Source organism: Apium graveolens, chromosome 3 (assembly GCF_009905375.1).
Source record: "Apium graveolens cultivar Ventura chromosome 3, ASM990537v1, whole genome shotgun sequence".
NCBI lineage: Eukaryota > Viridiplantae > Streptophyta > Magnoliopsida > Apiales > Apiaceae > Apium > Apium graveolens.
This window is the reverse complement of record NC_133649.1, coordinates 297,392,943-297,407,487: the sequence shown is the minus strand read 5'-3', so window position 1 is coordinate 297,407,487 and position 14,545 is coordinate 297,392,943. Positions and strand designations below refer to the sequence as shown.

At 33.1% G+C, this 14,545-nt stretch overlaps 3 protein-coding genes across 5 annotated transcripts; all 3 read left to right on the top strand.

Annotated features, from left to right (window-relative positions):
* The first annotated feature begins 2,362 nt into the window (after positions 1 to 2,362).
* On the top strand, positions 2,363 to 5,679 carry LOC141713730 (uncharacterized). Its single transcript, XM_074517292.1, has 2 exons — positions 2,363 to 5,314; positions 5,385 to 5,679. Exons 1-2 carry the CDS (start codon positions 5,177 to 5,179, stop codon positions 5,508 to 5,510), a joined length of 264 nt encoding a protein of 87 aa, XP_074373393.1. The 5' UTR covers positions 2,363 to 5,176; the 3' UTR covers positions 5,511 to 5,679.
* Positions 5,680 to 6,085: 406 nt separating this feature from the next.
* LOC141713728 (adenylyl-sulfate kinase 3) lies at positions 6,086 to 10,050 on the top strand. 3 transcript variants are annotated; one of them, XM_074517291.1, is made up of 8 exons: positions 6,086 to 6,322; positions 6,416 to 6,461; positions 7,095 to 7,238; positions 8,049 to 8,198; positions 8,540 to 8,658; positions 8,746 to 8,830; positions 9,557 to 9,603; positions 9,717 to 10,050. In XM_074517291.1, the coding sequence occupies exons 3-8, from the start codon at positions 7,118 to 7,120 to the stop codon at positions 9,813 to 9,815; spliced, it is 621 nt and encodes a 206-aa protein (XP_074373392.1). In that variant the 5' UTR covers positions 6,086 to 6,322; positions 6,416 to 6,461; positions 7,095 to 7,117; the 3' UTR covers positions 9,816 to 10,050. The 3 variants fall into 3 exon arrangements, with proteins under 3 accessions (XP_074373392.1, XP_074373391.1, XP_074373390.1); XM_074517290.1 differs by lacking the exon at positions 6,416 to 6,461 and having other exon boundaries at positions 6,092 to 6,322; XM_074517289.1 differs by lacking the exon at positions 6,086 to 6,322 and having other exon boundaries at positions 6,330 to 6,461.
* A 434-nt stretch (positions 10,051 to 10,484) lies between these two features.
* Positions 10,485 to 14,456, top strand: LOC141713726 (non-canonical heme oxygenase HOZ, chloroplastic). Its single transcript, XM_074517287.1, has 13 exons — positions 10,485 to 10,820; positions 10,918 to 10,968; positions 11,069 to 11,155; positions 11,496 to 11,594; positions 11,864 to 11,959; positions 12,141 to 12,206; positions 12,301 to 12,391; positions 12,633 to 12,700; positions 12,791 to 12,856; positions 13,146 to 13,196; positions 13,480 to 13,544; positions 13,820 to 13,890; positions 14,154 to 14,456. Exons 1-12 carry the CDS (start codon positions 10,554 to 10,556, stop codon positions 13,875 to 13,877), a joined length of 1,065 nt encoding a protein of 354 aa, XP_074373388.1. The 5' UTR covers positions 10,485 to 10,553; the 3' UTR covers positions 13,878 to 13,890; positions 14,154 to 14,456.
* Positions 14,457 to 14,545: the final 89 nt, after the last annotated feature.

The window sequence follows — 14,545 nt, the reverse complement described above, 5'->3', positions numbered from 1 at the left end:
TCGATGGCTTTGTTAATCATCCGTCGGTAGCTATTTTGGCACTTGACTCTATTTCACTTATGCAGAATTACAAGACATCATTTATGTACAATTAATCAACCTATTCTGCATATCTAGTTAAAGTCAACATGACTTATATGCTACTACAGATTCTTTACAAAGGTGCATACATAACTGTGTTACAAACTTATTATTACATAAGCTACTCACTCGATGGATAATAAGTTAATCATCTGTCGGGACTATAATGAGTTATCCGTCGGGACTATAATTCTTATCCGTCGAGTGCTACATAATTTCACTAAGTAAAATCTACATAGATGTTTTGTTTATGAAATCATCAAGTACACAACATATGCACAACACCATTCCCTCTTGAGATGCTTTTTGTTCAAGCTAGAAAGGTTGAACTTCTCACTGTAATTTTATGAAATCCATAAACTCAACTAGCTCATGTTGAGTTGGTACCTCCACCATGCTGTCTTTAGGGATGCCCAATACTATTTTGACATCATTGGCATCAAACTCCACAGGCTTTCCCTGAATTAGCAGTTTACCACCAAGGACACTGTTTGATAATCATGCACAACAGTGTTGACCACAGCTGAGTTCCAAAACTCATTGAGTACGTCCAAGTACAGGATAAGAATATGAGTTAAGGCACCTGCAAGATAGGACTCATACAAAAACTTAACCAAACTCTTGAAACTGTCAGGAGCTTAGTTAACATTAGTGAAAGCTAGGTAGTTGGTACCCTCCTTTGAAATAGTAGCTCTAACATTGTTTGAAGCTATTGTGAGTGTATGGATTTAAATGGGTAGGAAATTTGAGAGAGAAAGAACTTGAAATGAGAGAGAATAGTGAAGATTTGCAAAAGCTAGGTCAACTGAGATCTCGAAAGCGTAAAGGGGGTTATATCGTGATGTCTGGGTATTTATAGAAACTTGTCGAGAAGTAGGGACAAACGGTTCAGATTTTCTTTTCGAGAAGTCACATGAATTTTAAACTCATATCGAGATGCCACTTTTCTGACTTTTATCGAGAACTAGATAGTGACTTATCGAGAAATAAAATAAATACCCAGTTTGTCTTGATTGGACTGAATTATTCTAATTTTTATTGAATAAATCAACATAAAATTAGAATTAATTTTGTGTCAAAAGTGTTTTATTAAAATAATTTATTGAATTAAATTATTTCAGCTCTAAGTTATCGAGAAGTCTAAAATTTATACATGTAGAGAACTCTATGTATAAACATATGTTGATATCTCTACAATACTTATCGAGAAGTCATAATGAAACTTGTCGAGAGTCCTTCGAAAAGTCATGAAAAAGACTTATCGAGACCTCTATCGAGAAGTCTCAAAATTACTTATCGAGAACTCAGTTCTCTACATACTTATGTTATTTTAAATTATGTCTTATATTAATTTTACATATTGAAAATATAAATTAACATTTAGACAATTTTCTCAGAATTTTAAAAAATTCCAAGTTGACATTTAAAAAATTAAAATATATATATAGAATTCTGAAATATTTATAAATCATATTCCAGTTAATTTTCAATTAAATCAAATTAATTTTGATTTATTAGAAATTAATCTGCTGCAACACATTAGATGAGTTCTTTCCTTTAGGATGAAAAATTTAACATTCCAATTTCACCAAAAAGTCTAGTGAAAGTTGCTTCATACAAAGGTTTAGTGAAAATGTGAGCTAATTATTTTTCCGTTAGAATAAAAATAAACTCAGTGGTACCATTTGTAGCATGTTCTCTAATAATATGGTACCTTACATCAATGTGCTTAGTTCTAGAATGATTAACTGGATTAGTAACAATAGATATGCACTAGTATTGTCACACATGATTGGAATTTTGTGTAACACTAGGCTATAGTCCATTAGTTAATTTTTAATCCAAAACACTTGAGCACAACAACTTCCTGCAGCTATATATTCAGCCTCAGCTGTAGAAATTGACACAGAATGTGTTACGACTGATATTCCATTTAATCTTTAATTGAGTATTTTATAATTGTAATGAAGTCATTTATAAGATTATATGGATTAATAATTGTGTTAAATTATTTAAGAATTTTGAAAGAGGGAAACGTATTGTTTGCTCTTTTATGTGATTATTAGAGTGTATTTCTTATTTTGAGAAAATCGTTTTAAAAATATTTTTATCAATAAATTTCAAAAGTGATTTTATAAAATTTCTAAAAATTCTAAGTTATTTTATGATACCACTCTTGTAATTTATGGATTTATATTTTTATTTATAAAATTTATTCTTGTTATTAATTTAATTATTAATTAGAAAATTACCTCATTACCCATACATGCATTCAACCCTCAATTCAAAGACAAGGGCACAATGGGAATTTCTAACCCCACTAACTACTTCTACACTAGTCAAATTACCTAGTTAACCTTGCATGCAAACTTTGTTTTCTAAAAGGAGAGGGAGAGTTTGGTAATTTCATAGCTCACTCACTTTTCCATGTGGGTAAAGATAGAATATAATGATCAAGATCAAACCAAAACTCAAACACACCACACTCCACTCTACTCATTTTTTTCTCTCTTCTCCCTCCTCCCCCCTCACCCTCTCAGCCGAAGGCCCCTCCCCCATTCCCTTCCATTTTTCATTCAATCTCTCACCTTCTTTTAGTGTTCCAGTTCCTATGCTTAGTTTACACACTTCACAAAGATTCTTATGTTTAAAAGTTGATGATTTATGGTTGCATTTGGTGTCTCCATAAGATACATTACTTATGTTCTAGTAATATGTATTTTTGTAAAGGAAACTTGATAAAACTCTTTGCATGTTAGTGATCATTCTTGATATAGCTATTTATAGTCTTGCTTGTTAGTTTTAAGTTGAGATTTTGATGAAAAACTATAATATCTTTGCTATAAAATTTGAAAGCATGCATGTATGGTTAACCTCTTAAATTTCAAATTTGTTTGTGCATAATAGGAGTTGTTACCACGTTATTTTGATAAAATTAGTTAAGTTAACTTAGTATGCATGATTATTATTGTTGGTTAAATGCTAAAAGTCGAATTTGGTAAGAAATGATTTCTCTTGCTTACTCGAAATCTTGTTGATGGTTCACTTGAATTATTTTTGGTAAATTATTTGCATAATGGTGCAGTAGGGTATGAATGATCTCCACACTTTTTGAGGCATTAGTTCAGGGTATTAGTGCGGTAGGGTTGCTTGGTTAAAGGTTGATCTCTTGGTTTTAGAGTGAAAGTTAAGGTGGAAGGGTTAGAGTAGGATATTTCGATTTTTCCAGATTTGCGCAATAGTTGAAGGTGAGTTTTGAATGGGCATTTCTTAGGCCTTGGTAGGCCCGAGCTACAGAGAGTTGGGACTTGAAATCTATTTGAGACCAGAAGCAATAGATTTAATAAAACTTAATATTTAGTGAGGTGCATACACGAAAACACTAAATATGCTGTAACAGGGGACAATTTAGGTTTAGTGTAGTTTGGAGGTCATAAAGTGGTTTTATGTGTAGGCCCTCATTAGGGCTTGATTATTACTGATAATAGGAAGTCTAGGGAAAGTTTTCAAGTCGAAATATGTTAGTTTAGAGTTAGAATCAATGGTTAAAAGTGCGTAAACATGACAATTTTTAAGTCACTAATCAGAAGATTTGTGTCAACTTTGAGGGTAGGCCCATGGAGGCCTAGGTTAGACCTTGGTGCCATTCCAAGTGCATAAATTAGATTTATGTCTTAAGAGTCCATTGGGATAGTTTTGGGAGGAAGGACTAGAGCAAAAGAGTGTCAAAGACCCTAAGTCACCCAAGGTGTCGCCAAGAGAGTGCAAGTGAGAAAACTACGACTTAACACTTAGTTTTGTGAACCCTATGAGCGAGGATTAGATAATACTTAGTGTTTCCAATTAGATAAAGGTCAGTAGGGTGTAAGTACAAAGGTATGGCCAAGAGAAATAAGATTACCAAGATCAGGCACTTTGGGTTTTGAGACTAGTAAAGTAACACTACGATAGTCAATTTGTGGAGATTAGTCGAGTGAGATCATTCAATAATTTATATCAATAAAAAATTTCTTTCCCTCTTTTTTACACATTTCTTCTCTCTCATCTTTTCTTTCCCTCCAAATATAATTCAAATATAATATTATACTAATAATAAGGCACCATTATAAGGCATATTGTTGGAGTTAATATGCAAAATTCATGTCTTAAATCACTAGGAAATTATATTTTATTATATTTATAAGACATCTAATAGGACATTGTTGGACTTGCTCTTAGGCTCTAGCCTCGCCAGTTAACTCACAATTTCCAATATTAGTTGATACCAATACTTAACATTTCGTAACTCGAGTAATGCTAGGTAACCCTAAAAAATATTATTTGAGTTACTTTTTTTTTTGGATGTCCTAAAATCATGAACCTCTTATTTATAACATACATTTAAAATTATCACAATCACATATTATATAATACATTTATTTTAACATCCACTGTCTCAATTTTGTGGTCCACATTAAAATCATATATTAATTTCTTAAAAACGTCAAACAAGCTCATACATTACGAGACCTGAGATGAAGGGAGTACTAAATTCCAACATGCTGAAATGGCATTCTATATTATAAGGCGGCTAAGTTGAAGATTGTGTTGTTATATTAAGAAATGAGAATACAGATTTTATAGAGTCAAATTTTATATCCCTCTGTTTTTTAATATATGACGTTTGACTTTCTGGCACACATAACCGTATAGTTAAAATATTTTTTTTCGAAAAATTCTTTTTGTGAATAAAAGTTTTGATCTCATATTTTTACTCAAAAAAAGAATTTCTTAAAAATAATAATTCTAGCTATGGTCATGATATATTACAAAATAGTGGGAGTATGTTTGTTAATGTATGAATAGTAAATTTAAAATTCATTAGTTTTGTAGCATTACTAAATAAAATAAAATAAAAAAGCTGGTAGTAGGTTGGTGGCACTAACATACATAACCACCCACCATTGACTTGATAAAAATATACTAATAGAACACACGCGTTTTTCAATATATTCCGCTTGTTGCATGCCAATGATGCCATTGTTATGAGTTAAATAAGATAGCAAGCCAGAGACTTTGCTCCCAGCTTTCATTTATTTTCTTCACATTGAGAAAAATGTGTCCTATGAGATTTATACTGGTGTTTTTCTCCGCTATATTGGCTGGTTATATGGCCTGGAGGACCGTCCGATCCACTGCTGATGCTGATAAAGATGATACCACAGTTGTTGCAAAACAAACTAATCCTGTCAAGGTATTTATTAGTTTAATTGACTGGTTTAATTGTGTGAGTTTGATCTTAATGTTTTGGGTCTGAGTTTCAGATTATGCAAAATGGGTTCTGGGTATTGGTTGACATGGCTAGTGGAAGATATCTCTGGAACAATCTCAGAGATATTAACAGAACTGATCAAGTTGACGATAGTCTTTTCATTACAAGCTCCGGTTAAAGATATCTGTAGTGTAACTCTGTTCTGTTTTAAGATGATTTTACGGGCATTGTACTGTTATTTTTTTAACTTCATAGGAGTTAGGAAGGAGAATCTTTGCTTGAGAGTTTAGCAAGGTTTATGTAATACTGATTTAGAAGAAAAAACATGGAAGTGTCTCTGTTTTAAATTGTTTGATAAGGTCTATGTAGTACTAGAATGTTAACTAGTACCACCTCTGTTCTGCAAGTGTTTATATTATCCGACACGCATTTTAAAACTCCGTTTAATTATACTTCTCCCACTTTTTTTAATATTTTTTTTTCTAAATAAAATTATAATATTTAAATTTTTATTTTTAAAAAAAATTGAATTATTACATCTTACAATAACCTTAAAAAATATGTGAAGTATGAGAAAAAACGTTAAAGAATTGAGTGGAATGGAGGGATAACAATTAATAAGCCTCCATCAGTTGATGATAGGGATTAAATACTTTATTGAAATGTTTTTAAAAATTCCTGTTTTTTATAGAACTTATAATATAATAAATACTTATATTTGTTAATAAATAACATATATAATCATTTATTATATCCAATTTTTACTCAATCAATTTTTTATGTTAGTCTCTATTTTCGATTAATCCTAAAATAGTAGCTTAATCGATTAGTTCTGATTTTCGTATGCACCGGAGTCGAGGGAAGTTTAAATGCAAATAAATTGTAATTGGCCCATACTTGTTTGCTGTTGAATAAGGATTGATTAAGCACACAACACCGTCCACATCCATCAAACATCCCACACACGGGGAGGGACAAAAGCCTGAACAGGTAACTAACTATAAACATAACGCCTTTGCCGTCTATACAAACATGTCATGTATTTATTATTCACCCTCCTTGTCTTGTTTACATTCCATTTAGCTCCCTCCATCAGTACATCTCCTCTTTTAGATTCATTCGTTCAAAGGTGAAACTATAATGTTGCTTCCTTATTTCATTTGATTTTTTTTTTGTTATTAACCCTTTTGTGCATTGCATTGAGATTTGAGGATAAAGATTATTGTACTAATATATGATTTCCTCTAAGGTTTTTCTTGTTTACATCAATTGGGGGTAATTATCATTTATTATTTATGTTGTGCTAAGCAATTGAAATATGTTATGTGATTCCATATGTTTAGGATTGTTGAAGCTTGTCTTTTTTTGTTACTATTATATTTATAAGATTGAAGAACGGTTTGTTTTTCGCAAATCGGAAGGAATGCGACATGTTACCTCTATGTGTAAATATCGCAATTGCTCAATAATTGAAGCATTCGGCATTTGGTGCCATTAACAAATTCAATATACTTGCACAATGTTAATGAATACTAATGAATATGTCTTACCCCTGTTAGTGGATATATAGGAAGCACATTTCCTTTGTTGTTATACAATTTTGCATAGTTTGAGAGCGGCAACTTTAGTTGGCAGGAAAAGTTTTTCTAGTTAAGAAGCTTTGTGTTGAACAAGTTCCCTTATAAAAAACAAATAGTAATGCAGTTTGGCCGGTAGGCCTGATAGTTCTAAGGTTTGATTTACATCATCTTGCTTTTTGTAGGAAACACAAGACTACCATTTCTAATGTCTGCGACAGGCAGTTCAAATATTTTCTGGCACGAATGTCCAGTTGGGAAGGTAGAGAGACAAAAGTTGCTGAACCAGCAGGGTTGTGTTGTATGGATTACCGGTCTTAGTGGATCAGGTTTATAGACATAAAGTTTCTCAACCCACTCCCATTTTCTACAATTTACATGTTTGTTGCTTGAAATGGTTAGCTTTCATTGTTTCTCTTGTGGAGACCGACTGTTGTGACTATACACATTTGATTGTTAAAAATTTCAATTTTGAATTTTTTTTATTAACCAGAGTTCAGTTGTGCACCTCACTCATCTAAGGGTGCCCCCTCCCCCCTTCCCCCCACCCCAAAAAAAGGTATCTAAACACCAGTTTGCAGTTTCAATTATTTTAACAGTTATGCAACTTGTCAAACAATGTCAGAAAATGTTAGTTCTCAACCAATTTCCAAATATATGCAACCGGCAGTTACTATTATTATTACTTTCTAGTCTTGCTGGAAAACTCCTGGACTGCATCGTTTGTGTGTTTTTTGCTATAGCAAAACCTTGGGATCACGGGCAGCTATTAAGCAATGCTTTGTGTTGAGAAGCTTACAATTATATAGGATCTACTGACATGTTACATATATTTTTATCCACTGTTTTTAATCTTGAGATAAGTCATTCATCAGAACATGGTTCGGTAGGAAGTTTTTGGTATCCCTGTTCCCCTGCAATGCTTTATGCTAAGCAATTGGCTAGCCAGAAGAAATTGCAATCTCCAGACCTTTTTCCATCCAGCTTCCTAGATCTAATGCCTAAAAGTTATTGATTTGACCATCATATGATAGTGGAGTTGATAGACTATTATGGATTGCATGTCATATTAGTTGTTACGGTAGCAAAATTTATTGGTACATATCTTCTCTCTGATACTATTTCTCATAAATTGTCAGGTAAAAGTACTCTTGCTTGCTCATTGGATAGGGAATTGCATTCCAAGGGTAAACTTGCATACATTCTTGATGGAGACAACATTAGGCATGGACTAAACAAGAATCTTGGTTTTAAGCCAGAAGACCGAACTGAAAATATACGCAGGGTTGGTAAGTATCTTATCTGCCAATAAGAGCTCATCTTGCAGTTGAGGCTGTAAAGAAGTTTTTCTTTTCCTTTTCAGTTTTACTTGAGTTATTCCACCAATATGTACTTGCATCTAGTGATCAATCTGATAATTTGAAATGCATATGACCAATGCTGATATATATAGGGGGGCATTTTGATTAGTGTTGATCTATATGTGAGCTGCATTTGTACAGTCAGTCTAGTATCTAGACATCTAAAGTATGGTGCCACATAATAAAGGAAGAAAATACAATATATAATATATACATATACATATATTTATTTATTTATTTATTTATTTATTTATTTCTCTTCCATTTAGGTGAAGTTGCAAAGCTATTTGCTGATGCTGGACTTATTTGCATCGCGAGTCTCATATCTCCATATAGAAATGACCGTGATGCATGTCGTGCAATGTTGCAAGAACCTAATTTTATTGAGGCAAGCACTCTTGAGCTATGCATTTCAGTTCTGCAGTTTTTGTACATGTTTGGAAGTATCAGGCGTACTTGGTTTATCTTATAACAGGTTTTCATGAACATGCCTCTTGAAGTATGTGAAGGAAGAGACCCTAAAGGTCTTTACAAGCTTGCACGTGCCGGAAAGATAAAAGGTCCAGTCAAAACTTTTCTTTCGGATATCAACGTGTTAATCATGCCCATTATTATTATTTTTATTAATATTCTCCGAATAGAACATAACATAAAATCTGAAATAGTAGACCGAAGACAATAGACAACCGCTAAGAGGGTGACTTGGGACTTTCATTAAAATATAAGATTCTGCGGCAAAGGTATCATATTGATAAAAGGTTTACTGAAAAGGGAAAGAAAATTTAATTTGATTGTGGAAGGAGTGTCATTATGATATAGGATTCTACTGCAAAGGTATCATTTTGATAAAGGGTTTACTGAAAAGGGAAAGAACATTTAACTTTGTGGAAAATAATTTGATCTGATATCTGGATCAGTGAAGGAACCAGCTGTGTCATCTGCTGCCTTACATGAACTCCAAACCAATGTTTTTGATGATTCAGTTAGTAGGAAGGTCCCTCTAAAGGCTGTGATATGAGTGCAGGATAAGATTTCTTACAGGTTTTTCCTTTGTTATTAATTTGACAACACTAGTTGATGACTTGATGTGACTAGGATTGGAAGAGGTGCTGAGGTGGAAATTTTTGTCCTATTCTGTTTTCCCTTCAAAACAATTTATTTATATTTATTGGATGATTAAGTTGAAGTTGTTTGCTGATGCTTTACATGCTTCACCAATTTACTTTTCTAGTGCATTAAATAGAAAGTTGACGGAATATAATGAGATGTTTTTTTTCACACTGCAGGTTTTACTGGGATAGATGATCCTTATGAACCACCTCTGAATTGTGAGGTGCGTACTTATGAGTAATCGCATCTCAAGTTATATGTTATTCTGTAAAGAGACACTAAGATCACAACAGAAACATCTCTTAAGAACACTGAGATTCTGCATCTATTTTTCAGATTGAAATACAACAGAAGGATGGAGTTTGCCCTGCCCCATCTGAGATGGCTGTACAAGTAGTTTCGTACCTGGACCAGAAAGGATTCCTACAAGCGTAGTAACCAGTCCTCGTTAAAATCTTTAAATTTTGTTGCTTATGACAATATGTATATATACTTATATCCAGAATGGAAATATTGAAGAATCTCTAGTAGTACTAAAAAAGCTATAGAGTTTTGGGGACTGCATGTTCCAGTTATACATATCTGTTCCTTGTTGGAAAAAAAAGAACTTCAACTTGAGACAATCATGTTGATATGATAGATTAATGCAGATATTAAACTTTGCCTCCCAGTTTACTGTGTTCATATTTTGATATATTTCTTTTAAGAGTCTTGTTGTTACGGCATACTATTATACAGGACGTGTGGTACATGGGTTTATCATTTTATGGGCTCATAATCTTGTGTAGAGTTTTTAGAATGAGTAAATGAGGCTGGTCATTGCATAATACTTGTTCTCTTGGTTGATTAGTTTTACCTAATATTTTCTTGAATTTTTTTACAAATTTTAAAAATCTCTTGGTCGATTAATTTGACCTAATATTTTTCTTGGATTTTTAACACATTACTATCATTATATTTTGGAACACATCTGAATAAGTTAAAGAAATAAACCCTATTAAAAAGAAACAAATAAAAAATAAAAACTAAAAAAAAATGGACACCCCAAATAATCTATATTCACTTATTTATAATCTATATACTACTGCTACTCGCGGAAGAAAATATATAAAGTAAAAAAGGGGAGCGCAGAGAGAGAGAGGGAGAGAGAGACTCTGAGAGAGAGAGAGAGGGATGAAGACGCTACTGAGCTCACCTTGTTGTCTGCGCATATGCTTGCCTTCCTTCTCTCGCACACCTTCTCTTCCTAACAAACTTGTTACTTTCAATAATTTTATTATTACCAATTCTACTACTAATAATAATTATAATCACTATGTTAATTATCATTATATTTCCACCAAACCCTCCTCCTCCTCCTCATTTCCATTATTTTCTTCTTCAATCCGACGTCGTTCTCCGTTGCTCTCCATGGCTTCTTCTACTCAATCCGCTACCCAGGTATTCTTTTTACCTTTTTCTTTCCCTAATTATTTATTTACTCGTTGTTTGTTTATTAGTCTAATTTGATTTTTAAATTCATGATTTGTGTAATTAGGATGAATCTACTTCTGATCTTAATGGTTTTCAGCTCATTCAAGCTCATCAGGTCTTCCCCTTCCCCCCTTTTCCCTATTTTTTTTTTATGTGTATTGTCGTGTTTATGCCTTCATTTTCATTTTACCTTGTTCTATTTCCTCTGATTGCAGGAAAAGGCTGCCAGGCTTCCTCCTGTTGAGGAAATTAAAACCATTCTCGACAACAGCGTCCGCGCTATGCTTTCTACTTTCTCTCATGTACACTACTCCTTTTAACCTCTCCCTCTATTTTTATCCCCCCTAATTGTATGTATCTATGCAAACTACCTTATGATCATTCATCGTCTACCCCATTACTCTCATTCTATTGTGCTGTCTTTTCTATTAAAACGCATTGTATCTGTATCATCATTTTTTTCTGCCACCCTATATACTTCATATAACTAATCAAACTAATAATAGACCTACATCCTTACCGTTTAATGTCTTGGTAGAATTTAATTTTTTGATTTACTTTACACTTATATACTATGCAAATGAAGTCATTGCCTCTTGCCTCACAATTTGGTTGACCTTTGGTATCTTATTTCCATGGCAGAAGCACGGTGGTTATCCATCTGGTTCAATGGTCGACTTTGCTTGTGACGCTCATGGATATCCCATATTAGCTGTCAGCAGCTTAGCAGTTCATACCAAGGTTGGCTTTATTTGTTTAAAATATAGTACTAAACCATCATGTGACGGATGCAGGATTAGAGAAGACTCTAAACATGAGGATAGTGTTTGGGTGTTATTTACCTTTGTTTGCTAATAGTGGCAAATAAATTATCCTTAGATTATAACTGAATTGATTTACTTTCTTTTCTTGTACATGTCTGTGTATAAATATGTGTATGCATATTCTTCTTTGATTAAGAAATTAATTTTGTTACTTATTTTTAAATTTTATTGACTTACTTTTTGCAGGACCTCTTAGCCAATCCCAAGTGCTCACTGCTTGTTGCTAAAGATCCTGAGGATAGAACTGATCTAGTAATAACAGTGCATGGAGACGCTGTTTCTGTAAGTAGCACTCCTTCACAATAGCATGCTTAATGCTTTCTTTGGAGATTTGATGTTTTTTTAATTTATATCAGAAAAGCACAAGTCTCTGATTCTGGTGCTTTTCTTTTCAGTAAATTTGGAATTATGTCAAAAAAATCACATCTGATCATTAATGTATTGGTCGTGGTCTACCCTGTAGATTCCTGAAGGAGACAAAGATGCTATTCGTACTGCATACTTGGCAAGACACCCCGATGCTTTTTGGGTATAATTGCTGGATTTTATAGATTGTTAATATTACAATATATTATGTTCTTTTTAATCAATATAGATGACTAATATGACAAACCATATTGAAGGTTGACTTTGGAGATTTCCAGTTTCTGCGCATTGAACCCAAAGTTGTACGTTTTGTATCAGGGGTTGCTACAGCCCTATTGGGTTCAGGAGGTTTGCGTACTTGCAAATTTTTTGTTTCCATTTTGCCTTTGGTGTTTGGCATTTTTTTTAGATTATTTCAGTCATGCATTAATTTTTTGTTTTTGTGCTGAATTTGGAACATTCGGATTCCTCATCCACTGGGCAGTGAGTCTCTGCTATTGCAGACAAGTGGATTATTAGCGTTCTATGTATTATTGCATTAAATTTTCTTTCTCTATATCTTGATTGTGTTCTTTTAAACTACTTGCAGAGTTCGACCAGGAGGAATTTAAAGATGCAAAAGTAGATCCAATCTATCAATTCTCGAAGCCTGTGGCAGTACAATTCCTTCTACTCTGTTTACATTTCTTTCATTGTAAAGTTAATGCTAGAAGTCCTATTTTAAAGCGTTTGTTTTTTTACCTACAGTCCCACATGAACAAAGATCATAGAGAAGATACAAAGCTCATTGTGCAACACTCATTGTCCATCCCGGTAACATAAGTTTATAATTGCTACAATGACAAGATCTGATTTTTTTTATGTTAAACATCTATTTACTATAAGAAAATCAGTTCTTGTTTTTTATTTATTTTATAATAGTCTAGTCAACTATTACCTTTAGCAAGCTTGAATTTTACTATTGTAATTACATCCATTGAGAAAAACTGACTGGCATTTCTCGCCGAAATTTGCATGTGCTTTTATGAAGATAATATATTATTTTTATGAAAATTATGTGAATAGTACACGTTAGTGTAACATATATATTTTCTATCTCCAGGTGGACTTCGCTGATATTTTGGATTTGGACAGTCTTGGTTTTAATGTTAAGGTAAAGCTAAGTTACAATCTATTCAGTCGTTCTATCTTTCATTTTTATCTTATTAAATTTACTATACTTACATTTTGTTTTGGAACTTATGCTATGTTCCTAAGTTTTTTTTCTGGATGGAATGACAAACAGCTTCTTTCAGAATTGAAATCTGTTAAATTGTTCTTTCTTGCGACCTAATGCAATTTTTTTTACTAAATAACCTAATGCAAATTTACTTGAAACATCCCGTGTGTTTGAAATATTCATGTACCTGTTATGCTAACAGTGTTGTTTTGACTAGGCTGGCTATAAAGGATCTACCCTCAAGCTTCGAATACCTTTCCCTAGACGCGCAGTAGATAGAAAGTGAGTATGCAGCTTCTAAATGATTCTCCAAAGTTTTACAAGTTACAATAAACATGATCTTTGTTACCAGAAGTGTCCAACAGAGATACATTTCGAATTGTGGACCCAGCAGTTTTGTGAAAATTTACATGTTTTTGGCCAAGTGAAGTGTCAAGTTTTTGACATGAATACTTTATGTAAAAATAGAAGTCCCTAGTGAATGTTAGGTTCACAAAGCATACATCAAAATATGGTTCAGGGTCCTAAGTTAAACTTTCTGTTTCTAAATTTTGCAGGGATGTAAAGACTCTCATAGTTGAAATGCTTCAAGCAGCTAGAACTCCAGTTAATTGATTATGACATAAAGGTAAGATTTGTGTTTTCAAATTCCTTAACCAGCGCTGCAAAAGATGATCTACATGATGTGCAGATTATTATCAATATGGTTTGAAAATTATAAAATAAAAGATTGGATCTACACGGCACACGCCAACATATCCATGTCTGTCAGGGTTTTGCCATATGCTATAAATCTCTTGTCGTAGGTGGAGATAGGCTAACAGTTTGAATGCACTTGTTGATTGCATTGCTGGTCACAAATAAAACTAATTATCAATCTCTTTTCTGCAGGATAATGCAGAATACCAACATGTTGCTTTCTTTTCTTTAATATTCCGGTGTGAAGTGATGCAATCAGTGTAATGAACCGCAAATAAGCTTTTCATATTGGTTGTAGTTTCATTAGTAGAAAAAAAAGAGGGACGGAGGACCCAATCTGTTAGGGCAGCATTCCCAGTTGAATTGAGCAGAAGACTGGTTACTTAATAGAAGTTAAAGCTATTATGTAAAGCTCTCCATTCAGTAAGCCCACATTCCCAGTTTACATTTGCAAATGTATGTATGTTCACATTATAGTTCATTTGTTCCATACTCCGCATAAGGGCCTTAAACCGGACTCATATTTTCCATCTTGATTTAAAAAAATCAGCTTAAAGTCCTGAACTTTTTAAGTCAAGATCAAG